Source organism: Leiobunum rupestre, chromosome 9 (genome assembly GCF_980474605.1).
Source record: "Leiobunum rupestre chromosome 9, qqLeiRupe1.1.hap1, whole genome shotgun sequence".
Taxonomy (NCBI): domain Eukaryota; kingdom Metazoa; phylum Arthropoda; class Arachnida; order Opiliones; family Sclerosomatidae; genus Leiobunum; species Leiobunum rupestre.
Genome location: NC_143392.1, coordinates 21,447,933 through 21,474,992, shown reverse-complemented (window position 1 = coordinate 21,474,992; position 27,060 = coordinate 21,447,933). Strand labels below are relative to the sequence as shown.

The 27,060-nt window shown below is 34.6% G+C and overlaps 4 protein-coding genes and 1 long non-coding RNA gene across 8 annotated transcripts; 3 read left to right on the top strand and 2 right to left on the bottom strand.

Moving 5' to 3' along the window:
* Positions 1 to 92: 92 nt before the first annotated feature.
* On the top strand, positions 93 to 1,943 carry LOC149926836 (uncharacterized). Of its 2 annotated transcripts, none has more exons than XM_090158092.1 (3): positions 93 to 901; positions 987 to 1,171; positions 1,262 to 1,943. In XM_090158092.1, the coding sequence occupies exons 1-3, from the start codon at positions 266 to 268 to the stop codon at positions 1,371 to 1,373; spliced, it is 933 nt and encodes a 310-aa protein (XP_090014218.1). In that variant the 5' UTR covers positions 93 to 265; the 3' UTR covers positions 1,374 to 1,943. The 2 variants fall into 2 exon arrangements, with proteins under 2 accessions (XP_090014218.1, XP_090014217.1); XM_090158091.1 differs by having other exon boundaries at positions 95 to 928.
* LOC149926835 (uncharacterized) lies at positions 1,375 to 2,383 on the bottom strand. Its single transcript, XM_090158095.1, has 2 exons — positions 1,604 to 2,383; positions 1,375 to 1,530 (listed from the first exon to the last, which is right to left on the bottom strand). Exons 1-2 carry the CDS (start codon positions 2,061 to 2,063, stop codon positions 1,397 to 1,399), a joined length of 594 nt encoding a protein of 197 aa, XP_090014221.1. The 5' UTR covers positions 2,064 to 2,383; the 3' UTR covers positions 1,375 to 1,396.
* Positions 2,374 to 6,026, top strand: vib (phosphatidylinositol transfer protein vib). Of its 2 annotated transcripts, none has more exons than XM_090158094.1 (9): positions 2,374 to 2,531; positions 2,941 to 2,971; positions 3,191 to 3,354; positions 3,419 to 3,518; positions 3,586 to 3,663; positions 3,720 to 3,800; positions 3,933 to 4,010; positions 4,073 to 4,291; positions 4,873 to 6,026. In XM_090158094.1, exons 1-9 carry the CDS (start codon positions 2,515 to 2,517, stop codon positions 4,915 to 4,917), a joined length of 813 nt encoding a protein of 270 aa, XP_090014220.1. In that variant the 5' UTR covers positions 2,374 to 2,514; the 3' UTR covers positions 4,918 to 6,026. The 2 variants fall into 2 exon arrangements, with proteins under 2 accessions (XP_090014220.1, XP_090014219.1); XM_090158093.1 differs by having other exon boundaries at positions 3,720 to 3,806.
* A 987-nt stretch (positions 6,027 to 7,013) lies between these two features.
* On the top strand, positions 7,014 to 16,799 carry Sin3A (SIN3 transcription regulator family member A). Its single transcript, XM_090158088.1, has 21 exons — positions 7,014 to 7,154; positions 7,612 to 8,082; positions 8,777 to 9,073; positions 9,239 to 9,268; positions 9,900 to 10,248; positions 10,496 to 10,753; positions 10,832 to 11,050; positions 11,117 to 11,365; positions 11,432 to 11,550; positions 11,636 to 12,145; positions 12,208 to 12,288; positions 12,662 to 12,845; positions 12,922 to 13,165; positions 13,234 to 13,592; positions 13,665 to 13,848; positions 13,914 to 14,083; positions 14,456 to 14,638; positions 14,708 to 14,883; positions 14,951 to 15,377; positions 15,741 to 15,982; positions 16,177 to 16,799. The coding sequence occupies exons 2-21, from the start codon at positions 7,646 to 7,648 to the stop codon at positions 16,196 to 16,198; spliced, it is 4,740 nt and encodes a 1,579-aa protein (XP_090014214.1). The 5' UTR covers positions 7,014 to 7,154; positions 7,612 to 7,645; the 3' UTR covers positions 16,199 to 16,799.
* Positions 16,800 to 18,347: 1,548 nt separating this feature from the next.
* LOC149926832 (uncharacterized) lies at positions 18,348 to 18,860 on the bottom strand. Of its 2 annotated transcripts, none has more exons than XR_016473741.1 (3): positions 18,786 to 18,860; positions 18,562 to 18,663; positions 18,348 to 18,502 (listed from the first exon to the last, which is right to left on the bottom strand). It is a non-coding gene; the product is annotated as an uncharacterized LOC149926832 (long non-coding RNA). The 2 variants fall into 2 exon arrangements; XR_016473742.1 differs by having other exon boundaries at positions 18,746 to 18,793.
* Positions 18,861 to 27,060: the final 8,200 nt, after the last annotated feature.

Sequence of the window (27,060 nt, the reverse complement as noted above, 5' to 3'; positions counted from 1 at the left end):
CAAAATATGTTATCCAATGATGTTATTGTATTTTGGCGGGAATTTGTTTGTATTTTGTCAATTTGTCTACAAATGCGCGATTTTGTTTTTAGGAAAGCCCAAGTTCCAGTATTATTTTCAGTTTTTTTAATGTTTTGCTTGATATAAATTATTAGATACATTTTATTAGTTTATATTCTAAAAAATGTTTAATTTATTATTTTTAACAAAATTAATATAGATAGTCTGCCAGCGTAAAATTTAAATTTAAGCCCGGGCCTGGGCAATGTCTGAAGCTTTGGCCTTTGATACTGCAACTGATTCTCCTTTTCTCAATTTATGCTTGAAAGATCATGAAATAGTTACATTATCTGAACCTGTTCTCAAGTTAATTCAATTTAAAGCTAAATGTTGTCTTAATAGAATAAAGGATGAAAAAGAATGGGATGATTACTGTCAAAAAAAAAATTCACCAAGACCACCCCCACCTTTGCCCAAACCCTTGCCTAAAATCTTCGGGAGAACTACTAAAGTTGGTATAACAGAAATTAACTCAGTGGACATTTTAAAACGAGATGCAAAGTTAAAGACAAGCAAATCAGTTGCGACTCAAGCAACTCAAAGTAAAGATAAAAAGATCCAAGTAAAAGTGAAGAAAAACAGTGGAACAAACAGTTCTCATAAATTAAAAGAAACTGGTTTTAGGATTGAAACGGTTGCTCCAGAAAAAATTAATATAAATTCCGAAAGGACGAATAAGCCAAAGAAACAAAATGACAAGTTAAAGTGTTCACCAACTATGGCGAAGCTTGAAAATGAAGTATTTCAAGAATTGTTGGAGGATCTGAGACGAGAAATGGAAGATATATCGTTGAAGGAGAAATTATTTGAAATTAAGCTTAAAAAGCAAAAACTTAAAGCTGTGAGGAAACAAATTAAAAAACTACAGGTTGGTTATAAAAAGTAGTTTTAACAATTGTGTATTTTCTTATACTCTCATTTTCTAGGAAAATTCTGTAAGCTCGAGTAATAGCGCTATTTCTGTGCTTGAAGTAAAGTCAATTCCCATCATTTCAAAACCATTCTTATTACCAATGCCTAATGGAAAATTAGAAAGGATTGTTTTCATAAAAACGTTGCCAAACCACATTTCCTTAAAATTTCCTGATATTTGTAGTTCATTCTTTGATAAGTAAATACACTTTTTTTTTAAATATAATATAGGAAATTTTTAATATTTGGCTGTTGTAAAAAATCTACAAAATGTGTATATATTTTTCAGTTTGGCTGATGATTTGTTATTTGAAATACTTGAAAATGTAACCCAAGAAGTATCAGATACTGTGGATTATATAGCAGCGGTTAGCTACCAAGAGGAAGTTGAGCTTCTTTAGTTATGGAACTTAAATACGTTAAATTATTCCGTTTCATATCCATCTGTCATATTCTCCATCTCATACTTTTCATTTTCTTTAATTATTTTTTTCAGTTCTTGTGAGTTGTTTTTCTTCTGTAACTGCTTCAGTAGTCTAATTTTTCTCCTTATTACTTCTGCATTAAATGAAATAAACATAATTCGCTTTATATTTTATATTGACATTTACACTTCATTACTAAAACTAACCAATAAATGGAACACTTTCTTTAATCATAAAAAGTGGCGTTGGTTGATGGGATGCTGTTCCTTGGTATTCTCTCCACATTTTTGAATAGCACACCCCAAAAAGCAATAAAATGCATATAAAACTGAAAGAAAGTGAAGCCCACTTTGCGTCCCGAGATCTAGTCATTCTTAGTCTCACTCTTTGAACAAATGATTCATTAGTTTCTATCAAATTTCTCATTTTAGTAATTTCATCATCTGTTGTGGCTTTGATATGATGTTTTTTTAGAGTTTTAGTCATTTCATGTTGTAATGAAGAAGAGTTTAATTCTATTTTGTAACTAATAAAATTTGGCAAATTTGAATATGTTGGTTTATCATGATTTGGTTTTGGCAAAGTTAACGTCCTGCAAGAAACTTCCATATGTTTTTCGATTTTAGCCATTATGGCTAATATTAAAATGGAATTCCAAAATTGCATCACAGTTAAAATTAGGTAGAGTTAAAAAATTATATAAATTGGCTAAATAGCCTAGATGCTTACAAAATCGACATTTTACAATTATTTCGCAATGGTAATTTAGAGGCCTAGTGGGTCAATTTTGTTAGGTAATAAGATAAAAAGTTATTGCATCATTGGGTCACCACTGCTCCAGTTAAGAAGGCCTTTTTTTAAATGATGTTTCTTCGGTAGGGTTCAAGCCTTCATGGAATTTAAAATATGAAAATTATGCTTTCAATGTTTTACAAGCCGTATTTAACCATTATTTTTGTTTTCAATAAAAATAATTTATTTCTAGGCCTCTATTTAGGCCTGCCAGATTTAAAAAGTAGGCCTCGGTGACGCAAATAGATTTTCCACCAATCAAGATTGGGAAAATCGTGTGCTCGCCGTAGCCTTTTCCTCCCACACTTTCCATTCTGCAGGCGGGATGATTATCAAGGAGTTGTAAGAACATTTTTCTTTATTTTTATCTATTTATTTTAACTTTTTGAAGATTTTGTTGGGTTTTGAGTTAATTTGAGCTCATTTAACATGTATTCACAAAATTTTTATCAACCTTATCTATCTAAATAAGCACGTGTTGCTTCAAATGAATATGTTCTAAGCCTTGCGAAATTTTTCCAGCCGGCCAAGCCCCTTGGTTTTTCAATGCTTAGGCCTTAGTCATTGAGTTGTCGAGTTCAAAACTTCAAATTTGATCTTTAATATGTTAAGATTGAGTGATATATATTTTTTTCAAGGTTATTTAATTGAAATTCTTAGTGTCTATTTGCTTAGTGGAAACAAAATCTTTGAACGGTGTACACATGATTTTGAAGTTTTATTTTGTAAAATGAGTTTTGTTTTATTTTAGTCGAGTGGTCCTGCCAATCACGGTAGAAGAGGTAATATTTATATCTTTCTTGTTTTAATAAATGTATATAGTATCTCGTCTGTGTTAGAAGAAATTATTTATCTGTGATTTTTGTTTGGGTGATAAGATAATGATTATTAATAGGACTATCTAGGCAGTGTCCTACTTTTCAAAATAACTTTAAGCTATAACTTTTTTTCTTAATTTAACTTTAATTCAAATCAACTTTATTTTCATTTTCTCTTTAAAGTACCAAGTTGGACAGCTATACTCAGTTGCTGAGGCCAGTAAAAATGAAACAGGTGGTGGTGAAGGAATTGAAGTACTCAAAAATGAACCATTTGACAATGTTCCGCTGCTTAATGGCAAATTTACTACTGGCCAGTATACATATAAAATCTATCATTTAGCAAGGTATTAAACTTTGTTTTTATTCACAATGAAACATTTTTATTAACTATATCCTTTCGATAAATAGCAAAGTTCCAACATTTATCCGGTTATTAGCACCAAAAGGCTCATTAGAAATTCATGAAGAGGCTTGGAATGCGTATCCCTATTGCAAAACTGTTATAACGGTAATTTAAATTGTCAATTTTATTTATTATAATTTAAGATTTAATAATTTTGTTTTACATTTTTCAGAATCCAGATTATATGAAAAATAATTTTTTTATATGTATTGAGACAATGCACTGCCCAGATCGAGGGGACCAGGAAAATGTTAGTTGGTGGCTTTGTTTAGTATTGAATAACGTAAAATATTTTTGTTCACAAAGGTCCATGAACTACCGCCTGAAAAACTAAAACAACGCGAAGTAACGTACATTGACATTGCTAATGATACTGTGGAGAGCAGGGTGAGGGTGAATATTCAGTACAAATTTTTTGGTTTTGTATTACTTTATTTTTTGGTTTTTCCCACCATTTTTGGCGGAGGCTTATACCTTTACTTAGAATAAGGTTTTAATACCGATTTTACAATATTGAAGGATTATAAAGAAACTGAAGATCCTACCAAATTTAAGTCAGTAAAAACAGGCAGAGGTCCTCTACAAGGAAAATGGATGGTAATGTTTTGTTTACATTTTATGATTTATGAAATTATTAATTTAATTTATTATTTTCTCAGTCATCGGTTAACCCAGTTATGACAGCGTATAAACTAGTAACAGTGGAATTTAAATGGTTTGGGCTCCAAAACAGGGTTGAGTCTTTTATTCAAAAGACAGAACGGCGAATATTCCTGAACTTCCATAGGCAGGTATTTTGTTGGCTAGATCATTGGCATGGACTAACTATGGCAGACATACGAGAACTTGAAGAGAAAACAAAGAAGGAACTAGATGAGGTGAATTTCCAGATTATTTGACAAATTGTCGTTAGTGGTAGCTAATATCTTAATTTAACTGATACCAATTTGAGGCTTAATAGATATTGATAATGATATAATTTTTTTTGTTGATACACAACCAACTTAGCTGAACGTATACATCGGCTGCGTTCAATAACTCTCTCGACGAAATATCTGAAAAATCATTTTAGCTGAAACTGTTGCTAAAGTGATGTAGGCTCTTGTTGAACGCTTTTTAGTCATGTGACCGTTGAGCAACGGAAAAACATGCTCGAAAGCAGATGACTTGTTGCTCAATTTACAGGCAATGTGACATCAAAACCAAAAGTCAATAAATCCGCTGACCATTGAGCTCAGCGCTGAGCTTTTTTAGACTTACTGAACGCAGCCCTAAGTACAAAGTTTTTAACTACACTTAAGCGCCATCTATCTTCCACTTTTCATAAAAGTGGCTTTTAAGAAATCTGAAAAATTCATGATCAGTAGTTCTGATTATTAATTGAGAAATATCCATGAAATCTTGATATCGTAAATCTCATATTAATTTAGTAATTAATATCTATATTTTTCATTGATAGCAACGACAAAAAGGCACTGTCAGGGGTACCAAAGGTGAAGATTGACCGCCATACCATGACTGAACGCTTGTGCCACTCCTCGATACCTGTTATTAGCCTTTCACCCTACCCTTTCACTCGGAGCCCTTTAATTTCCTTAATTTAAATAATTATATTTAGTTGGACATTGATTACCAAATGAAAGTAAATGTCTACACGCAGAAACATAGTGCAATTCTACAGTTTTTAAATACCGGTATAAATGTGTCCCTTTAGTTGCTTATTTTATTTAATGGAAGAAAGAAAAAATAAAAAGTAAATAAAATCCGTCGATAAACACGCAATTTAAGATAGGCAGGTTAATGTAGTTTCCCCCATTGGTACGCTTTTTATTATTGTTCCTTTATAAATTCTTTGACTCATTAAATAGTAGCTCGAAAGTCAGCATTTTTCTAGCATATTGAACAGGGTTTTATTATTGCAATTACGATGCTAATTTGTAATTTCCTAATATAATTTTAAGAGGAAGGACGGCTAACAGTGTAAAAAAAGCATCTTTTAATCATCTTTGGCTCATAATTATAAATATACTCTGCAGAATATAATTTAATTTTCGTCGAAACCCCCCCCCTCCCTAGGTTATATCATCATTTAAAAATAGAAATTAGTATTAAAAACAAATCGTCAACATTCCTTGCCATCAATGTTGACTAATTTAAAAACGTGATGTATAAAAACTTTTCAAATGTTATACAGTACTGGGAGCAATCATTACGATTGTTTGTCAAATTTAAGATTTTTTTGATTTAACTGTTGAAGTGTTGAGAAACTATCAGTGTTTATTTATCATTTTTTTCGCATGTAAATGTATATCAATGTATTAACCATGGAGGAAACTACGTTGTTTGAATTGCACTTAAATATATATATATATATAAAAAAAATATTTAAAGAATACTACATCCTTTTGGTTTATTGGTAAAAAATAAATGTATTAGGATGTTATTTTTTTTTCTTATTCCATCAGAGTGGTTGCTCAGTTTTCCTGTATATTATAGGAATTGATAGGTTTGAAAATAAAAAAAAGTAGGAAAATAAGTAATTTAAAAATGCATTCCAAAAAAATTCGCACGTTGTGTATAAAGTGTTGAAAAGAATGTGATCGGTATTTAAAAAGTTTAATGTATAAAAATAAATTACAAGTACTAGTCTCATTTTGAAGGTGCTACTGGAGAGTTTATATTTTTTCTTTCTCTCTTTACAAAGAGGGTGGAGTCAAATTTCGTCTGCTTATAAGCTAAGGCTTAGAGAAAACTTGTCTTTTAAATATCTTCGACAGACGGGCTGAAACTAACTCATGAATTTCTTTTAATTTTATCCACATTTTGGATAGTTTCGGATAAAATTTTAACTTATTGAGTCGATTTCAGTAATGAGAAAATAAACCTTAAATGATTGTTTGTTGATTTTCGCATGTTCTTTCCTCGTGTGACTTTCTGAAAAAAATTCAGCGTGTCTTCGTTATAGCTAAATTTGAATTTCGTCTAAATTATCTTCGAATGTAAAATAGTCGGTCGCCGACGATGGCTTACTTTACTTCTTCAATCTCTTCACGTTTAAAAATGTACCTAAATTAAAGGTACGCATTTTCGCCAGGCGTTCCTGCTTCATTGCGGCGCGTCTATCTCGTCTTTCGCTCTTTCCTCGTCAGTCTCGCCCCTCGTGTGCCCGTGCGCTTTTCAATGGTGATGCGAAAATGGGATTGTCCTAGAACGAGTTTCGGATGTAAAGGACAGTCCATTTTGGAAGAGTCAAGGGGTGTCTCCTCGCCAAGTACGGGAATGCGCGGGCTGCTGCCGGGTTTTTGCGCCACAGCGGCCGCGTAGTTGTCAAGCCTACGGTCGGGAAGCGTTCGTTGCGGATAGACGTTGAAATTTGATTTCTTCGCGTTTATTTATTTTTTGAGCGAAATAATCGAGTAAAAAGATTGGAAAGAGTATGATTTTAGCGCCCAAACTTTGGGAATTTCTTTTGGTACGTTTTAAGCGGAAAATTATAATTAAGTGCTTTCGTGGTGAGTAAATTGGATTTGACCAGTTCCCTTTGCTGGGTCCACAGCCTTCAGGCGCTAAGCCTAGTTGGCGCGGCCATGTTCACTTGAATGAGGCAGACGTAAAAACAACGAACCATTGGAGATTTGCCTTAACGTAACGTTTTCGGATCTTGTTTTTCTAAACGCAACCGTGCCGCGCCAAAAAATGTGATGCACTCCGAGAGGGTCGAACTTTATCTAGTTATATTTGGTGAGTTTTTATTTGAATAAAATTTAGTAGAACTTAGTTTAATTAAAGGTGTAGTTAAAATAAAGGATACTCTAAAAAATTAGCATTTGGGAAATTGTAACAGATTTTCAATTATAATGCCAAATCATATGTCCTTATTAATGTATTGTATATTATCTATAATTTGTATTTTAAAATTTGGGCGATAATTCTTTTAATACAGTTGTGATTAAAATGGGTGTGAACTAGTCCATGCTCCATTTTTACAAAATCTTTAAATATGGTGTGAGTCACAGTGTTTCTTAGAATGCCTAAAGTAAATTTTTTATTTAAATTTATTCTGAATATATAGTTGAGAAGAGTACAGGCATTATAATGTATATAATTTCCCTACCGGAAAGCTTATTAAAAGCTCTAGAACTAAAGTTTTCGTTCATGAAATTATTAAACTTTAATTTACATAATTGTTTTAATTCAGATGTTTATAAATAGTGTGGAATTGAACATACACAATGAGACGGCATTTAGACGATCACCCAAATGTCAGCTCTAGCAGTTTTTCTGCGTTACAAAGTGCAGCTACATATGTTGCTAATCAAGCGAACATTCGACCAGCTGCAACTCTATTGAGCATTACTGAAAACTATCAAAGAGTGCCAGTCGCGTCACCTCCATCAGCTACTCCTGGATCAGTTTTAAGTTCATTGGGAGATGACCATAGTCACGGGAAACCTATGGAAAGAGCACCCCCTCCAGGTGGGGGTGCTACTGTCGGTATTGAGCAAGGAACCGCGATTTTAAATCGAACTGTGGGTGTTCTAGCTGGAACCAACAAGATTCAGATCAACAGACCTCCGATATCATCAATGAAAGACGCATTCCATTCAGTTTTGCCTGAAAAGAGAGAGATTTCTGGAAATGTGCAATTTACAGTGCAAGCTGGATTCCCGTAAGTTGATCTTTTATTTCTTTATATTAGCCTTAATGAAGCTAATTATAAGCTAAAGATTTTGCAAAAAGTTTCATCATTTAAAACTAAGGTATTTGAATGGGTCAAATAAGGCAGTAGGAAAATAGTTTATATTGGACTGAATATGGGAAATTTTCGTTACTGTTAATATTCAAAAACTTACAACCATACCATTTAATTTTTTCATGAATTGTTAGCTTTAAAGTGATGAAAAGAATCAGTTATTTAGAAACTATGAAGTTAATGTGAGAGTACTTATGTTAAAATGTTTCCAAAAAGAAATTTTTGCAGTTGATTCAAATAGATTTATTATTCCGGTACTTTTGTACGTACAATTCATCGGGATGGATGAACTAAACAACTGTGACTTATTGATTCTTTTCTATCAAATCTGTCACTACAAAAGAAGCAAGTTTAATTGTTTTACATTCACATGCTGGTTCAGTGTTGTTTATAAGATGAATGCAAAAATTTTGCAATTTTTTATAAGACAATGAGTACTTAAACATTCTTTATCTGGTGAATATTTGTATGTAACATATTTTCCAATAATATTGGAAAATAAATAATCCTATATTAGATCAATATTAGAATATTCTCAATAGAAAGAAAATCACACGGCGGCCAATTTATTCATTTTATTGCCTGCGTATTAATTTTCATTTTTATTTAGAACCAGGGTTGGCGTTTCTCCGATGAATACAAGTGCGCATGGAACCTCTCCGAGCTTGCACCATCCCCACCCAATTCAGTCACAATCTCATCAAGCCATACCGCCACAACAGCAAGTTGTACACCAAGCACACACGCAATCTGTGCAAATGCAAGGTCAACAGCAACAGCAGCAATTCCAGAGACTGAAAGTGGAAGATGCACTCTCTTATTTGGATCAGGTCAAATTTAAATTTGGGAATCAACCTCAAGTCTACAATGATTTCCTCGACATCATGAAGGAATTCAAATCTCAAAGGTACTATTTGGTTCATCGCTTAATTTAAATCCTTAAAATATTTTGATGTCATAGGAAAAGCATGATCAAATAGTAAATCGTTACCTTTAAGCATATAATGTGTAGGGAATATTAAATTAGTATTTTTAATTCGATGAGAAAAAAATGTATCCCTCTCTGTTTCAGCACACTTGGCCATCGAAGAACTTCTTGCAGGTAGAGAAAAAAAATTATACACAATGTTACACCACCTAATTAACAGGAATAATGCTATTTATTTTACTAAATTCCCCCTTTTTTTCCTTCCCAAAAATTAGTTAAATTTTTTACAGTCAGTCAGGGAAAAATTTAACTATAACTTAACAAAAGTACGCTTTAATTAAAATAACAATAATTTGAGGTGTATTTTCAATTCAAATGTGAATGAGAGTTTCTCAGATTGACTGTATTGGCTTTTAATATACATGTAAATGTGTATTGTAGTTTTTCTTTTCGCTGTAGCATTATTTGCTTCATTAGCTAGGCCTATTTTTTTGTTGAACCAGACGTAATGCTTGTCCGGGGCTGTTGTTACACATTTTTACTACAGAAATTTTTTGTTGTATTATATTCATAAAACTGTGTTTAACATTTTATACAAACACACGTTTACATGTATATCCAAACTAAACTTAAATTAATTTAAAATTTTCAGGTTTGTAAATGTAGGAAATTTAACAAGTTTAAAGAAAACTTTATTAAAAAGCAAATGAAGAAAAAAATGACAAGCCTTACGTCTAGCTAATTAAAAATGCTTTGCTTTTTTCTCTTTTCCTTCCTCTGAATTTTTGTTTCTTGCGGATACTAGCATTGATACTCCTGGTGTCATTCAACGTGTCTCAAACCTCTTCAAAGGCCATCCTGAGCTGATTGTTGGTTTCAATACCTTCTTACCACCTGGTTACAAAATTGAGGTTCAGTCAAATGAGCAAGTTAATGTGAGTGTTCCAGGCTCAGCTCCTGGTTCCGGAGGATCATCAATGCCGTCAACATTAACCATTCATCCAAGTGGTGCTTTGACTCATTCTATCGGACCAACTCATAATTCTCATCCAGTGGCTTCTTCGGGTCATGTTCAAACTTCTCCAAATCAGGCTGGAACCGGGACTACTACTAATTTATCCTCCACTGTTATACCACCAACTGTCGCTGCCAAAGTAAGTTTTCCATAACTTCTTGATACATGTGGATCATTATTTAATATTCAAATGATGGCGCCATTTTGTTTTTTTGATTGAAATTATTTTTTTTGGTGGTGCCATCTTTTGGTAGTAAAGCAAAAATTAGTTTTATAATACTTCAGTGACATCTATAATGAGAATGTTATAGTTCATCAAATTTTCATTGAGCACTGTGCATTTTGCTTAGAAATTCTTTCAGTAATGTCACCAATTGTTATTTCAGCAACCTGCGCATTCCTCTTCAGTTCCCAACAATCAGATGCTCCATTCCAGCCAATCTCAACATAGTTACCATCAAACAACGCCTGTTTCTCAAAGTCCAGGTCCAGCTACAACTCCAAACTCCACTCCCAATCTTCCTCCAAGTACTCCAGGAAGCGGCACTCCTGGTACTGGTAGCGGGGGTGGTACCACGGGTACCAATTCCAGCAGTCAGCCTGTAGAGTTTAATCACGCCATCAATTACGTCAACAAAATAAAGGTATCCCACAAAGAGCCATTTTATTACATTATCATTATTTTTTTTAGTACTTCAACTAATTTGGTCTTTCTTTATCAGAACCGATTTCAGGGACAACCTGAAATTTACAAAAGATTTTTAGAGATACTGCATACGTATCAGAAGGACCAGCGAAATATGAAGGAAATGAGCAACAAACCCTTAACAGAGTCCGAGGTTTATTCTCAAGTTGCCAGGCTTTTTCAGAATCAAGATGACCTGCTGCAAGAATTCGGACAGTTTCTTCCTGATGCTAATGGTGCAACCAGTGCTTTATTGGTAAGATTTTAAACATCTTTAAGTTCGATTTCTTTTAGTCTAAAAGCTGAATTTTGAATATTGTAGCAAAGCTCAACAAAACCCATTAGTAATGATCATGTTGCGACTGCTAAAAAACCAACCATTCCTAAGCCGGTGGTGCCTCCAACTAACAATAACCAAGTGAATAAGCAGCCCCAAGTGTTGAAACGTCCTTCTGGTGGGACAATGCCTATGCAAACTACAAAGAAACCCAGGATGACAAGCTTGAAGGATGTCTCTCTAGCAGAAGCTGGGAAACACGCTTCCCTCAATGAATATGCATTCTTTGATAAGGTATTAGCAATATTTTTCTTAAAATTTTCCATTGTAAATTATTAATTAGCTAAATTTAATTTATAGGTACGGAAAGCGCTTCGAAGTCAGGAAGTATACGAAAATTTTCTACGCTGTTTGGTATTATATAACCAAGAAATTTTAACCAGAGTTGATTTAGTTCATCTTGTTACGCCTTTCTTGGGGTAAGGAACCTTCTTTATATGAAATAACCGTAATGATTTTTAATTTTGATTTCAGTTGAACAATTTTTATTATTCTATTATGTAGAAAATTTCCGGAGCTTTTTAAATGGTTCAAAGACTTTGTGGGTTACAAAGAGATGAACAACTCTATCGAAGTTATTCCCAATAAAGTTGCGATACAGGAAAGGGATCGAATTACTGGTGATTTAGCCATGGAGATTGACTATTCTTCTTGCAAGCGTTACGGTGCTAGCTATCGGGCTCTACCTAAAAACTATGTACAGCCGAAATGTAGTGGTCGTACGTCCCTTTGCAAAGAGGTTTTAAATGACACTTGGGTTTCATTTCCTTCGTGGTCCGAAGATTCGACATTTGTTAGTTCTCGAAAAACCCAATATGAAGAATATATTTATCGTTGCGAAGATGAGAGGTTTGAACTTGATGTTGTCTTGGAGACTAACCTCTCCACAATACGCGTTCTTGAAGCTGTGCAAAAGAAAATTCATCGCATGTCTCCCGAAGAGAAAATTAACTTCAGACTGGATGATACATTAGGTGGCACATCAACCGTTATACATTATAGAGCTATAAGACGGTAAGGTTATTGGTTTTTTTCTAACAATAAGCACTTTTGTTACATATTTATAATTTTTTCAGAATATATGGTGATAAGTCACCTGATATCATTGAGGGATTGAAGAAAAATCCTGTTGTAGCTGTTCCTCTTGTTTTAAGAAGGTTTGTTATGATTTAAACTTTAGTATACTGATATTGTAATTTGATAAATACCAATTTTTTTACCGATATGAAAAGTTGGTACAGTAATCCATTTTCCCTAATTTTTAAATTCTTAAGTTGTTAATTTTTATTCTTAAAATCTTTCGTTAAAAGGCAACTATAGTATTCAAAATGTTTAATGTTAATAACAATTAAAAATCCCCATCTACTTTTTGAGAAGTTTTATCAATTATAAAAGCAGTACTTTAGATACTAATCAGCAAAAGCATGATAACACTACAGTAACCAATACCTATTTCATATCGGTTATTCATTCCCATTATTAAAATTTAATTTAATCCACGTTCTTAAATCCTATCAAACTTCAATCTAGACTCAAAGCAAAAGAAGAAGAATGGCGAGAAGCTCAAAAGAATTTCAACAAAATCTGGAGGGATCAGAATGAGAAATACTATTTAAAATCCCTCGATCATCAGGGTATCACATTCAAACAAAATGATGTCAAATACTTGAGATCCAAAAGCTTACTAAATGAGATTGAAACCATTTATGAGGAGGTAACCTATTTAAATGGTTGATTTCGACCCATAACAGACCTGCAATTTTTCATTTATGGAATTTTTTTACCATCAGCGCCATGAGCAAATAGAAGAAGGGGTATCTGATGTTCCAACGGGTCCTCACCTCACTATTGTCTATCGGGATAAATCGGTCTTGGATGATGCTGCTAATTTAGTAATTCATCATGTAAAAAGACAAACAGGAATTCATAAGGAAGACAAACAAAAAATTAAGCAGCTATTACGGCAGTTTATTCCTGATTTCTTTTCCGTTCCAAGAGGCGAACTCTCTGATGACGAGATGGATAAGGATGATGGTAAGCTTTTCTTCAATTTAAATTGACTGATCAAAATTTTCTGGGTCTAATATTTTTGTTAACTTAAGATATGGAAACTGACGAAGGTAAAGATGAAAGTGGTGGGGGCGGTGCCAAAAGCAGCGATGACAATAATGGGGATCAAAGAGCTCTTCAATCATCCAAGAATGGTGATGAAAATAGAGATAAAAATACAACATCCACTAATAACACTCAAAGTGGGGGCCAATCTGTCATTACTTTGGAAAAATCAAGCGCCAATAGTATTCTAAAACAAGTTGCCGTCAATGCAGCCGGTCCATCCACGGTAACAAAAGATTTCGCTGCCAGAAGTAGAGAGTCCAACAATCCAGATAATAAGGTAACGGAAAGCTCCGAATTAGAGGGAGATAAAGAAGCAAGAACAGAAATGAGAAATTTTGATCCTGTACGTCATTTGTGTAATATTTGGTGTGGATTCTTTTGATTTTTAAAATGTTTCTATTGTTTATATCTCCAGGAGGATTCTTACACTCTTTTCTTTGTTAACAACAACTGGTATTTGTTCCTTCGGTTCCACCACATTTTATGCGAACGACTCAGTAAAATATCTGAAAAAGCTATCAACATGAGTAAAGAGGAATCTGGAAATAAAAAGGATAGGAAAGAATCCACTGCCGTTGCTTTGAGATTAAAACCGAAATGTAAATATTAAAATTTCCCCATTATTTGTATTTGAGCTTTTAATCATCTTCGTCTTTCCGAATAGCTGAAATCGAGATTGAAGAGTATTATCCTGTGTTTTTGGACATGGTCAAAAACTTGCTAGATGGGAATATGGAAAGCAATCAATATGAAGATACGTTAAGAGAAATGTTTGGTATTCACGCCTACATTGCATTTACCCTCGATAAAGTTATTCAAAACATGGTTCGGCAGGTTAGAATTTTTATTTATATTATTAAGCTTTAATCATTAGCATGCCATCACTGAATGACAGCAGCACACTCTTCTGAAACTTTGCCAAATAATGACTACTAGCCTCTGAGTTCTTGTCACGCTAATATTTACCTATAATATCTTGTTCAGGAACCTATGCTAAAATATAAAAATTATGTGGCTTAAAGATTGTCACCGATAGAAAAATATCTATATTCATTTTCTAAGATTTCAACACATTTTTTGGTTAAAAAGATTTTTTTTAAATTAGTTAGGGTTTTGCTCAACTTTTAAAATGCAAATTTGCAAAAGTTTGGCACTTCTTAATTTTATTGTAGGGTTTGGTAGTATTTAACTGAATTGTCTATTTAGTTACAACATATTGTATCTGATGATGTTTGCCTTCAATGCACGGAGCTATATCTAAAAGAGGCTAAAAATGGAGCAACAGGTGGTAGTTGTTCAACTGCTTTCCAACGAGCAATTTTGGAGTCTTCTTATCAAAAGAAAGCTGAGCATATATTTAATGAAGAAAATTGCTTTAAAGTTTTTCTGGTATGATTTTTGCGCATTAGAAATGGTATTTTAAATGATTTATTAATTTATTTCATTTGAACCCTGAAGTATAAAAATGAGGGTAAACTTACGGTGGAACTTCTGGACACTGAGGACCCTGTTTCCGAAGATCCTGTTGAGGTGGAGCGCTGGGCGGAGTATGTTGAAAAGTACGTGACTGAGCAGGTTTCAGTCACGGATGAGCTCAGAGAGCAACTGGCCAAAAAACCAGTCTTCCTTCCGCGGTAAGTTTTGATTTGTTTTATTAAATCAAATTGGTGTTTAGAGGTATATAATTATTTTATTTTGCAGTAATGTAAGAGTATGGCGGCAACGTTCGAAGAAGCAACTAAGGGAGGAAGAGATTGAAGCAAACGGTGATCGGGCTGCGGCGGAAATTATGCGGTCTTTGTGCGAGGAACGGTTTGACTCCAAGGGGGGAAATGTTTGCAATAATGAAGCTAAGGGTAAAGAAGAGTATGGACAAAACTCTTCCCAAGCGAGTTCTTCAAACGATTTGAATCGAAATGCGGAACCCTCCAAGGCGGATTTGGAGAAACAGACTCTTCCGCCACCCCTCTTGCTGGGAGGGGTTAGTACGAGCGAAGACGGGAATAATAAACTAGATATGGTGGACAATACGCAGTGCAAATTTAACGTGAATTCCTATAAAATGGTTTTTGTGGTGCACAGTGAAAGCTATTTATATAAAAGAATGGCATTAAAACGTGCCAGACAGGTAAATTTTATTTTTTTGCCTCTTTGTTTAAACATTGAACTCTGTCGAAGAGGTAAAAAAGACCAACAACGTTTGGGGAAACTAAAATATATTTATTTAATTAAACCGATACGCGGTACTTTGGCCAATAGGCCTTCAAGGCAAAGTTACAAGTTAAGAATAAATAACGTAACTTCACCTTATTTAAGAAATAAATAGTCTCCACAAACGTTGTTGGTCTTTTTTACCTCTTCAACCGTGTTCAATGTTATCTTTAGACCAACGGTGGTTCTCGTTTTCTATAAAAAAAAACCCCATGTATAGATTAAGGAGATGTGGATAAAATTTAGATACCTGTAGTAACATCCTTTCCTTTAATTTTAGTCTCACCGTAAAATCTCTGGAAAGCTTAATGAAAAATTCCGTGGTTGGCACGAAAAATGGCTCAATAGGAATACATCCGTCGAACAGAAGACTTTGTGTCAGGATTGGTTAATGGGACAATGCGAACGAGGGGGTTTTGAAAATAAACCTGATTTAGTGACTATTTGCGTGAAAGAGAGTGACTTCAACCGGCCTCCCTATTCCATTTATAGAAAGTATAAGGTTGAGAAGAAAGATAAAACGTGAGTATTGGTTTTTTTCCGCCTTCACGAGTATAAAACGCGTGTTGAAAGTAAGAATTGGAATTTTAACAAACTTTATCAAAGGGAACGACCTCCCAGTTATTATATAAATAACTTTTTTAAATTAAATCTTAAAGCGCAGTAAAGGAACTATAATCGTTGCCATCCGAAGATTTTAAAACTTTTCTCCCCAGGTTGTCTATATTTACAAACTAGGCATTAGCGCCAGCCCGGTACCTTTGTAGAATTATTTTTTACAACAAAAAAGAAAATACAGTAGTTTGAAGAAAATGCAAAACGCGTATATAAGAACTTTCAGTGTCAAGAAAAATGGGTCGCAATTTATTGGTTTAACCTTTTATTGGTTTGTATAAAAAGAAAAATAAAAAAAATCAAGCCTATCTTACTAATAAAAGATTAAAAGTTAAAAACTATATAAATTAAGATACTTTTTTTAAAGACTATGGCTTGAACTGTACATATTTATTTTTAATGCCAAGTGTGGTCTCCCGAGTTGAAAGAAAATTAATAACAAGCCCTGCAATAATGAATTTTAAACGGGTCTCGTTTACATTGGAATAATATAGTTACAGTATTTTTATACTCTAAAATAATGACCGAGAAATTGGTTAAGATTATTGGCAGAGGCACCCTTTGAAAACCCAAACAAAAAAGGGGTATTGTTAAAGTAATTTTCTTTCTCCGACCTCACATTCATTCATCTGTAAATGATAACATTGATTTCATAACATGTTGTGAATGTTTGACAGAAAAAGTTATCAAAAATAAACTTTCTGTGCATAAAATGTGTTTCAACTGATTTGCAATACCATTTTTAAAATAAAACGAAGTAAAGTTTTACGCAGCGGACAATGAGGGCTTAATATTTTTAGGTAGTATTAAAGTTTGCTCAAAAACTTAGCTGACTAAAAAATCTACAAATATTTGTATTAAATTATTTTAAAAATTTGGAATTTTAATAAATTATGCAATTACATAGTACACCACTTAAAATAAACGGTAAAGGTAGAGGAGGAGACTGGAGACAATTTCTATGGCGGTAAGATCAATTATATCCGATTGATCTTCACCCGAAGAATGTTACTGATCTCTTACCAAATATCCATGTCCCTATCTTACTAATGTTATTTACTTGAAACGTACCTTTTGTAGTCTTGTTGATTTGTATATATACCATAACGTCGGAAAAAATTGAGTTTTTACCGAGGTAAAAATTCTTATGGAATGTAATTTTAACATTTTACACCGTTAGATGGGGAGATATACGTGGTAAATAATCATTTGAGTTTACACATCCGCGATTTGGCGGGAAAATCGCACCCATTGAAAAGTGCCTCGACCCCGCGAAAGTACGCGTTTTATTTTACAGCTTAGATGAATACTTCTATCGTAAGAATTTTATTATCAACTTCTGTCTCCACATTTTTTTTGTCAAAGAAATTCTAAATTTAATTTTTTGAGAAGCGCCGTGGTTCAGGAAAGAAATCGGGAATTTTTTCACTCTGAAAAATCATTTGATTCTCGATCGATTTGGCTGAGAGAGTAGAAAGGCTGGGATACTTCTTTGCCATTGACTTCCGCCCTTTCGCTTTTAGCCGAAAGTAGTCTACGTAAGCGGAAAAGGTCAAATACGACGAAAGAGATGACTCTTCCTTCCCTTTGATTTCATCAAGTCCCGCTTCGAAAGTCGCCGAAATGAAGATTCCCCGGCGTAACCCCTAGCCAAACATTGAAGTGCGCAGCTATTCCCGCTCAAAAGAATTCTTTCGACGCACCCCTCCTTCCACTTGACTTCAGCTGCAGCCGAATCTCTGCCTCCCAACTTTACTCTACTCCGGATAATCGAAACTTTCCGGAAATCTAGAACTCTCCGTTCCTAATTAGACTTTAAAGTGTTGGTTGCGATAGAAGTAAAACTTTAATAATTCAGGTTTAAGCCACGAAGTTTATGCCGATTGGTTTTTCTGAGTTCTTTTCGGTTGTTTCATGACGGAACCTAGTAAAACACTTAAATTTGGAACTTGGTAGCATGACGTCACGCCGTACCTTTAGCTATGGCCGCCATGCTGGTATTTGTTTTTTTTTCCTTCCAAAAGCATGGGTTTTTTTATTTACTTCGTATGGTAATTAATGTTACTGGTGCATCTCGTCGACGAACGTTATTTAATGGAATTTTTATAGTAGGTATACAATTCGCATTTATACTAGCATATTTATTTATATTTCCTTTTAACTTCAAATTTTCCAAAACTCGCTTACTAGGTTTTGCCGCGAGACAGTCGTTTTGTATGTAGCTTTTTTATACAAAACATCGTTTAAAATAATTTTAGAAGATGTCCTTTTTTTTTAATAAATCAAGAATTAAATTCCCGCCAAAATTTTTAAATTGGCGCCATCTGGCATAAATGAAAAAAGTAAAACAGAACCTCTGTGGGCTGAACCATGGCTGAACTCATCATGTTTTAAATTTTTGTTTCCATTTAAGTAACCTTTATTGGACTTAAAATCATTAATTAATAATTACGTTCCATAAGTGTTCAGTTAGTCGAAATGATTACTGATAACTGTGTGGAGTGACGTCGATTCAACGTCATCCTTAAAGATATAAGTGCCTCTTGTGATAAAAAACTAAAAGTTATCCTATGCCTCGGCACGGCTTCCTGCACGAGTTCAAGCATAATTAACATAATTACAATAAGTATGACACTTCCTATTGCTTTAATGTTAATTTTCTAACCGTACCTTTTTTCGGCACTGATACTCTCTTCAAGCTATGACTTACCGTTTTGGATGACTACTTTTTGATAAAAATTTAAGCCTAATATCGGAGAGCACGTTCCGTAGTCGCGAGGGGCTTTGGCTTTGTTTCGAAGCCCGCGTGCGAATCACGCGTGATAAAAAACATGAGCTCGTGGCGCAGAGAAAAACGTTTTTAATTTTTATCATTTTAGCCTAATATTCCGCCTATCTATTCGCGACCGAAACAGCTCTAGGTGGCGATGCGGTGCCTTAGTTTTCCCGCCACTTCTTGTGTGTGTAGCGTCTGCTAGAGCCGAAAATAAATACATCTGGGGTCTATGACGTTCTGTGTTGTATTGTAATAATAAAAGTAGTAACTTCTGAGGAAAATATTATATATTTTTATATATTTCAGCGCGATTTAAAACTTTGATTGTTAGTACCGTCTGTTAATGCGTGACCTGTTACTGCTTCCGTCTGCTGCCGAATGAGGGCGTATCCATAGTTTTCGGTCGCGAATCGTAAACCAGATATTTCGGCTTAGCGGAAGTCTCGCATATTTTAGACACTAGAGGGCTCTGTGTTGAGAAAACATCTTGATTACGCAATAACTATGAAAATCAGTTTGGTTGTAAATCTCGTTAATTGTCATACTTATTGTTATTATGTTACTTATGGTTAATTTCAAATGACTTTTCTAGAAATGGCTCCCAGTAAAATTTAGCGTGAGATTTTTAGGGAACTAACACGCTCATTGGTGCGTTCATAAATACTCAACTGACCAAAAACCCTTATCTGAAGAAACTAAATCTTTGAGATCTCTGCTCAACGTGACATAGGAATGTTCTGAACCCATTTTGTAAAATAACGCTTTTAGTTTTAGCAAGTGTGCAAAGGCTTAAATAAAATTCCATTTTCAGCAGATAATTACAGGGGCACCCGCAGAAAGTTTTCAAAGGGGGGGGGGCAATCTTAATACTTACAATTTGTTAGTAAAATGGGGAAGGAACTTCATACCTTTAGTAGTGCATTTATAGCTCATAAAAGGGGGGGCATTTCCCCGTTTGTCCCCCCCCCCCCTGTGGGCGCCCATAGATAATTAAATAAAGTTTTGGAAATTTCCTTAATCATTTTTTTGTGTTAATTTTATATATTAAACAATAAAATTTTTAGTCAATCCATTGTTTTTAAAGACTTAAATTAAGTACCTTTGAATAACGAAAAACTGCTTTTATAACTTTATTGAGGTACGTAACTTCAAAACCGGAACCACAAAATACCGACTCATGGAGGAAAGTTAAGGAACGCCAACTCAGCCTATTCCTCAAAGATTGAGGTTAGCACTGTTAAAATTATATTCCCGGCAAAATAACTAGATTTTTCCTCTGGTCGCCTTGTTTTTCCAATGAGTTAGTTTTAATAACCGTACCGCCATCTATTGGCTTTAAAAATAGCTATTAGGATAGTACTTTTTCATAACAAAGAGAAGCCTGAACTAAGTAACCGAGGTCACGCTGAGCTTTGACGTCTAGGTACAATCCTCGTCTGATTTTTCGTCTAACTGCGCGTGTGTCAGATATAATTGAAACTCGCTTATTTTCACTGATAACTGTCAACTTGGATTAATAATAGTCTCTACCTGGATATATCACTCCCAAAATTTCCAGACTACAAATGACTTTTGCGACTGCCGCGCCGCGTCGCGGAAAATCTTGCAAACTCCCGTAACAAACAAACGGACTTTCCGGTGCCGAAAACACGTGGTTTCAAACTTTTCATTAGGCTTACCTAGGGCTTACATATATTGGTCTTCTATTTTGGTTCAATTTAGAGAGGTAATTATGCTTGAAGTATTATATTTAACCTATTTAAAGTAATTAACTTTGATAGAATTTAGTGACAATTTTCAATGCCCCTTCTATCAAAAAAATGTATATAAAAAACATGTTTTTTATATATATTTTTGCTTCTACCGCTTTTGTTCGTACTAAATGCTATGAGAATCATAGATGGGAACTTTCTGTTCACTCACGTTCTAAAACCCATATTTTTTCACGATAATATCACATACAGAGGAAGATATATGTTTCTCGTCAAAACCAAGTGGTACAGTTTTAAATGAATGCCACCAGAGTTTAATTGCACTATTTGGTTTTCGACAATATTTTCCTGACATGAGCTTCAAGTTTAAATCTTAAAAGAATGAGATTCATAAGAAGCTTTCTACGGAATCCAATAGGAACAAAAATAATCACGATAGAGTAGATGTTTCTGCCGTGAACTAATATCGCATTAACTTGTAAACGACGTTCACGCCGTGAACATTTCAAATGGATTCAAAGTCGGAAAATACCGTTGTTATCTGTCAAACTAATATTTGCGTAGATAGAAAGATAATAAAATATAGATGACTTTTCATGTATACTGATATTTTTTCCCATAACTATCACCAAATAAATTCCGCTTAAAAAATAAAACAATTCACAAAATATTCGTTATCTAAAAAATAAATGTCTACAATTGTATTACCTCTCCGAGGGGACTATGTCCCCTAGGAGGGGTTATACAATCACCGTGTCTGTCTGTGGGTCTGTCTGCCTGCGAACGCGTTCGCATTTTCGGTGCAAAGTGTAATCACTGCGTACGCAGTTTCTTGAGATCTCTGCGTTCGCAGTTTCTCGAAGGGTTTGTAAAACCACCGTGTGACGGTGAGCGTTAACGGATTCATTTGCGGTTTGGTTTGGTTGGTGTTTTTTCGCTCACCGTCGTGACGGTTTGGTGTATTACGTTTTTGTAATGTTTATGCGTAGGTTGTGAGTGTTGAGTTTGTTGGGTTTGTGTTCTGATGGTTGTGCATGTTGAGTCTGTTGGGTTTGTATGGGCGTTTTCTCTCCATCTTCTTCTTAATGACTTTGGGACGGCCCGAGTGCTGAGTGTAATGCTACCTCTCAACGTCCAATGGCAGGGTTTCCACCAGTTGTACACGGTATTCGTCTTAGTATCAATTTGCGATCGCATCGGGCGGGATTTGAACCCGAGACCTCCTGCTTGACAGGCGGACGTTCTACCACAGAACCACCGACACTTGTTACGCTTCATTGGAAATTAGACCTTCAGCTTTATCGGAAGCGTATTTAATAGAGTACGAAATTTTGGTTTAATTGAAATAGAATTGAAATTGAAATTATTGCATCGAAGAAATTCTAATTTAGCGTTTCTCTATTGATTAAAAACAAATGCGCCACCCAGGTTTTGAACCCAGGCCATTCGGCTTGGCAGTCGAGCGCTCTACCACAGAACCACCGATAGCTGCTTAGGTTCACTGAAATTAAGACACGCATCGTAAGCATAATAGGTAATAAAGTCTTTTTTTATTAATGAATTTATGAAGGCCTAATCTGGTTTTTTTACGAATGAAATTTTAAAGGTTAAATCTTGTTTTAGCGCAGTCAGCCGAGATTAGAGGGTTAAAGGGTAGACCCTGTGGGTGGTCCACTTTGTTAGTTTTTTTTTGTTATTTATTTACGGGTATTCTTAACGACCTATATATAGTTGTGTTAATTCAAAGGAGATAATTTAACGTTAATTGCTTTAAGAGCTGGCGGTTAGTCAAGTGGCTCTCTGTGCTTTGTTGATGGTAAGGTTTTTGCTTCTTGTAAATATATTTGGTGTGGATATTTGGATATCTACGATTTCTAACGCAGTCAATGATTTCCTGGGTGTGCGAGTCATTATATGATATTGGAAATTGGGCGGCATTGGTCTTTTTCATGCGGTATGTGTCACAACGTCAACTGGAAGTCTACGAGCGTTGAAATAAAATGAGCGTTAAAGATGCGGCAAGTATTTCGTAAGCGAGAAAAATACAAATACCATCTGTAGATATTTCTTTCATTAAAATTTGCTTAGTTTTATATTCAACTGATAAACATGTACTGTAAAAAGGGTTAAATTCAATTGTGCATTGTTTTAGTAAGTCTAACTCGCTGTTGTAACTACTTAATTTATAATATTCTGAATAAATTAAACTCGATTGTTTCGTCTCAATTATTTAAATTAAAATTAAAAATTTTTACCGGGCAGGGTTTGAACCGAGAATACGTTTTTCGTAAATAACTCTGAATTTCGGAGATATCTTTGGGGGTTGTGTCGAGAAATTAATACCACTAGGGACCTTTCTTCCGAGGAGAGGTATATTTTGGCTTGCCAACTTGTTTAAATAAGTGTACGATTTGAGTAGTGGTTATTTGATATCCTCACATTCGTAGTATTCCTCGATGGAAATCGCCCTAGTAGTTAGTACGAGCGTGGAAAGCAACAATTCAGTTACCCTACCAGAAGAGATCATAGGCTCCCAAAGTACTGAAAATAAACTTAAATTACTTAAATGCCCATCTTTTGAAGCTAAGTGCAACTCTACCAAAAGTGACCTAATTCCCAAAAGTGTGACACTCCTTGTACTTTCTTATGCTAAAGATTTAATAAATGATGGACTTGAGATCGACAACATGAAAGACTATTTATGATTGCCCTTTTTGGCTCTTTTTTTAAGTCTCTGGTATTATATCGTAGGTAGATGGCGATAGCGTCTTCACAGAACGACTAAAAAACAAAACATACACTAGCTTTGACCAGTGCTACATAATTCTTCCGTTCCTCACTACGCGCCGTTATTTCTTGCCCCTCCCAAAAAATTAACTGGGAGGGGCAACTAATGTTATTACCCCTACTACTTTTTGGTCGGTTCCAGACTTAAAACTAACAAATTATAATAATAATAATAATCAGCTAGCCTAATACCCAAGGCACCACCTTAGGCCTAAGTTGTCGAGCGACTTAAAGATACAGTGAAGATAACATCCTCACTATACGAAAATAATTAATTATTTTGGTAATTTTCATAGTAAAGAGAGTTTACTTTAAAAAATTAGTCCTTTTCTATCAAATCGTACTTAATTTTTCACAATTTACTTCAAAATAAAGAAATAACACAAAGAAATTCAAAAATGTTAAATATACGAAATTAGCTTGTGACGTTTTGGCTTCCAAAAACCATTTTTACAACAAAGGAAGTTGCTTATACCCAGGGACCTCAGGATTTGATTTGTCTTTGCCCCCTCCAACTTTTCAAACGTTCCAACGCTAATTGTTTACATAAAATGATAAGTATGACAATGTACGATGTCGGTTAATGATAGTCTGTCGCGGGATGATTGCGTGATCGGAATATTCTAAACCGAAAATTCGTCGAAAAACATCTTTACGGCATTTTATACGAATCAAAACGCGTGCGGGTCTAAAATTCGAACAAAAGTACAAAACTGCCTTCAGAAACAAAAATAAAGTTTAAAATGTGTTCCGATTGAACCCACGGAGAGTTGTCAGTCGTTAGGATGTAATGATTTATATGGTCATTGCCAGTAGCGTAGCCAGAAATTCGTCAAGTATGTGAATATTAAGAGGGGATCGAGAAGGGGCGGAAATTTAGTATAGTCAAAGGTAGACCCAAGGGGGGGGGGGGTTGACACTACGCCACTGGTCATTGCCGAGACAGACTATTATTAAAAAAATTATCATTGGGAGAAAACGAATTGTCCTTCTTACAGTATTATGTTACTAATGGTACGACTCATGGAAAATTAGTTAAGAATACTATCAGCTTAATAACTTTTTTTATATTGAACTGATAATTTCCGTGAATAACCTTGAATTCAGAATTTCAAGGTTACTCACGCCATGTATAAGCCGATGAAACCGCTCTTCAATTTGAACGGTGTTTGTTCGTTATTTCGTTGTGTGAAATTATCGGTAGTCTATTTTATATAAATTCCAGTATCGAAAAAACCTAATGGAATATAAAGATTAAGATATTCGGCCGTATTCTGCATGACCCCGCAAGTAAGAAGGGAAACGCCTACTTGCTTCGGCCCTACCATTCGACGAGAGCTCACTGATTTCCCTCTTTCTCCCCTCTTGCTTGGCCAATTGAAGGGCTGCAGCGACGTCAATATTGTGACGTGACTCTTGATGACCCATGTTCCGGAAGTAACGTTAAAACGCCCTCTACTCCAAAATTAAGCGTACAGTGTCATCTAGTGTTATTTTAGGGAAGATAATTTGCAATGCCATCTATTTTTCATTTTTTATTCGAAACTTTTGTAATGCCATCTTCTTACAAACCAAAAAGTAATAGCCCTAAAACAATGCCATCTACTTTAAATTTCATTAACTTTAGAACAACATCTTTTAGGATAATAACAATAATTAAAAATAGCCTTCCATAGTAATCTGAGTCAGGTGTGAAATTAAAACAGACTAAAAATATAATTATTTTTTACAATATTTTTATTACATATTCAGCTTTAGTGTACAATTTATTGAATAAACTTTACATAAAAGTACTGCCAACTTTGACCACTCAGTTACGCGGAAAAAACGGAAAAGAGCTTCGTGAAGTTACCAACAAGTGACGAAGATTCTTTAGTTCGTTTACTTTATGGAATTAAATTCTAGCAAGAAATATGAACCTGTAGGTCATATAAAATTATGCGCCTATAAGCCATATCGAAATAGGAACCTGTAGGAGTAGCGAACTAGTATTATCAGTAGCTACTAAGCGGCTGGAGCTTAGTTCCAACAGCCAAATGTAGGCGGTGTTGATAATTACACCTTTAATGTTGCTATAATTGGCTGTTTTCAAATAGGGATGGCACTTAAATCCACTTATGGAAATAGCTGCTCACCCATTTGCCATCCCTACAGGTTTTTTTCTCCCAATCACAAAAATAAATAATAAAAGTTTTTGTATTGTTTGGAAAATGTGTAAAATTTGTGAAATAAATATTTGACTCAATTCGGTTTTGTGAAATATTTTCGTAAGCACTAAGCAATTGTTTAAAAATGGGTGATGAAGACCCTTCAAATACTGTGGAGGAAGTGGAAGCCTCTATTCCCCATCTTAAGGAACCCAAATGTGAAGAGCTTCAGCGGCATAAAAGCAGTGCTCATAACTTTAAGCAGAATAATCGATGGGAAACAGTTGCACTCGTGGTTAATCTGCTTTGCTAGCTCCCAAAATTTTCTCATCTGAAATTAAAATAATGGAACAACCTAAAAACTGATGCAAGAAATAACAATACTGGTGGCGGATAATATCCAGACATACTTAAAAATGAACCACTTAAAAGAAAACACTTGTACATATTATTGCATAAGTGTCGTGCCTTGTAGTATTTACATCTGAATAGGGGCTTTCTGTGAAAAATCGGCAATATATAAATAGTGGTAATGATGCGAGGAGATAATTGTTAATAATAATCAGCCTTTTCAATATGACTGGATCCAGAGAAAGTGAGACGTTCGGAAGATTAATGAAGCTTCTGGAGTAGGGAAAAAAATTTAAGTAAAAAGCAATTGTGATAAAATAAATATCACCTTTAAGTATAATGCTAATGAATTAACTGAGTTTAGTGCTCTTGATTGAAAAATATTCTTGCCAATTGTAACAGGGCGGGCGAAATTTTTCAAAGTTCGAAAAATTATGTAAGAGACAGCAGGATAAAATTATATTCCATCGACACATCGGCCCTAACAGTAAATAAAAAACATTACGGTAAATATCATTCGTATTGACGTATTTTTAAGCCCCTGCCCTTGTGGGTTAGGACACTAAGCCAACGTGCAAAGATATCACCCAAATATACATGCGAATGTGTATTATTGATGTGCGCAGAGTTATTGTACCATTGGCTCTTCAATTTTATAATTTTATACCGGAAAGCCGCATGTGTTGATGAGCGTTACTGAACGTAGCCCAGTTTCGTGGTTACTAGAAAAAAACACGTTGAAAAGATCCTTAACTGTAAAAAAAACGCAAATTAAAACCTTATGTTCAACGATTGTAATGTACATATTAAATACCTGCTTCTCCAATGATGCGCTTAGCTCAACATTCTCAATTACATGCTACCTTCGTTAAAAATTTCTACTTCTTCCGCTAAGCATATCGCTTCAATTCCCAAGACAGCAGCAATAACTCCCATTGCAGTTTCGGCAAAATTCACTTTACAAATGATATTAAAAATGTCCGAAAATTTTAACCGGAAGTTTGGAATTCAAAACAAGTAATACGTCACACTAAAGCAGCCCTTCAATTGGCCAAGCAAGAGGGGAAAGAAGAGGGAAATCAGTGAGCTCTCGTCGAATGGTAGGGCCGAAGCAAGATAGGCGTTTCCCTTCTTACTTGCGGGGTCATGCAGAATACGGCCGATTGTTCAAGTTATGAAATCGAACTGTTTGGGAATGATTGAAAAAACCTT

Coding starts and splice junctions, on each gene's coding strand:
- LOC149926836 (XM_090158091.1), top strand. CDS start 266: ATGTCTGAAGCTTTGGCCTTTGATACTGCAACTGATTCTCCTTTTCTC. Junction 929..986: donor AACAAATTAAAAAACTACAG/GTTGGTTATAAA, acceptor CTCATTTTCTAG/GAAAATTCTGTAAGCTCGAG. Junction 1,172..1,261: donor TGTAGTTCATTCTTTGATAA/GTAAATACACTT, acceptor TATATTTTTCAG/TTTGGCTGATGATTTGTTAT.
- LOC149926835 (XM_090158095.1), bottom strand. CDS start 2,063: ATGCAATTTTGGAATTCCATTTTAATATTAGCCATAATGGCTAAAATC. Junction 1,531..1,603: donor AGAAAGTGTTCCATTTATTG/GTTAGTTTTAGT, acceptor CATTTAATGCAG/AAGTAATAAGGAGAAAAATT.
- vib (XM_090158093.1), top strand. Junction 3,355..3,418: donor AAAATCTATCATTTAGCAAG/GTATTAAACTTT, acceptor TTCGATAAATAG/CAAAGTTCCAACATTTATCC. Junction 4,292..4,872: donor CAAAGAAGGAACTAGATGAG/GTGAATTTCCAG, acceptor TTTCATTGATAG/CAACGACAAAAAGGCACTGT.
- Sin3A (XM_090158088.1), top strand. CDS start 7,646: ATGAGACGGCATTTAGACGATCACCCAAATGTCAGCTCTAGCAGTTTT. Junction 12,846..12,921: donor TTGAAACCATTTATGAGGAG/GTAACCTATTTA, acceptor TTTTACCATCAG/CGCCATGAGCAAATAGAAGA. Junction 13,593..13,664: donor AAATGAGAAATTTTGATCCT/GTACGTCATTTG, acceptor TTATATCTCCAG/GAGGATTCTTACACTCTTTT.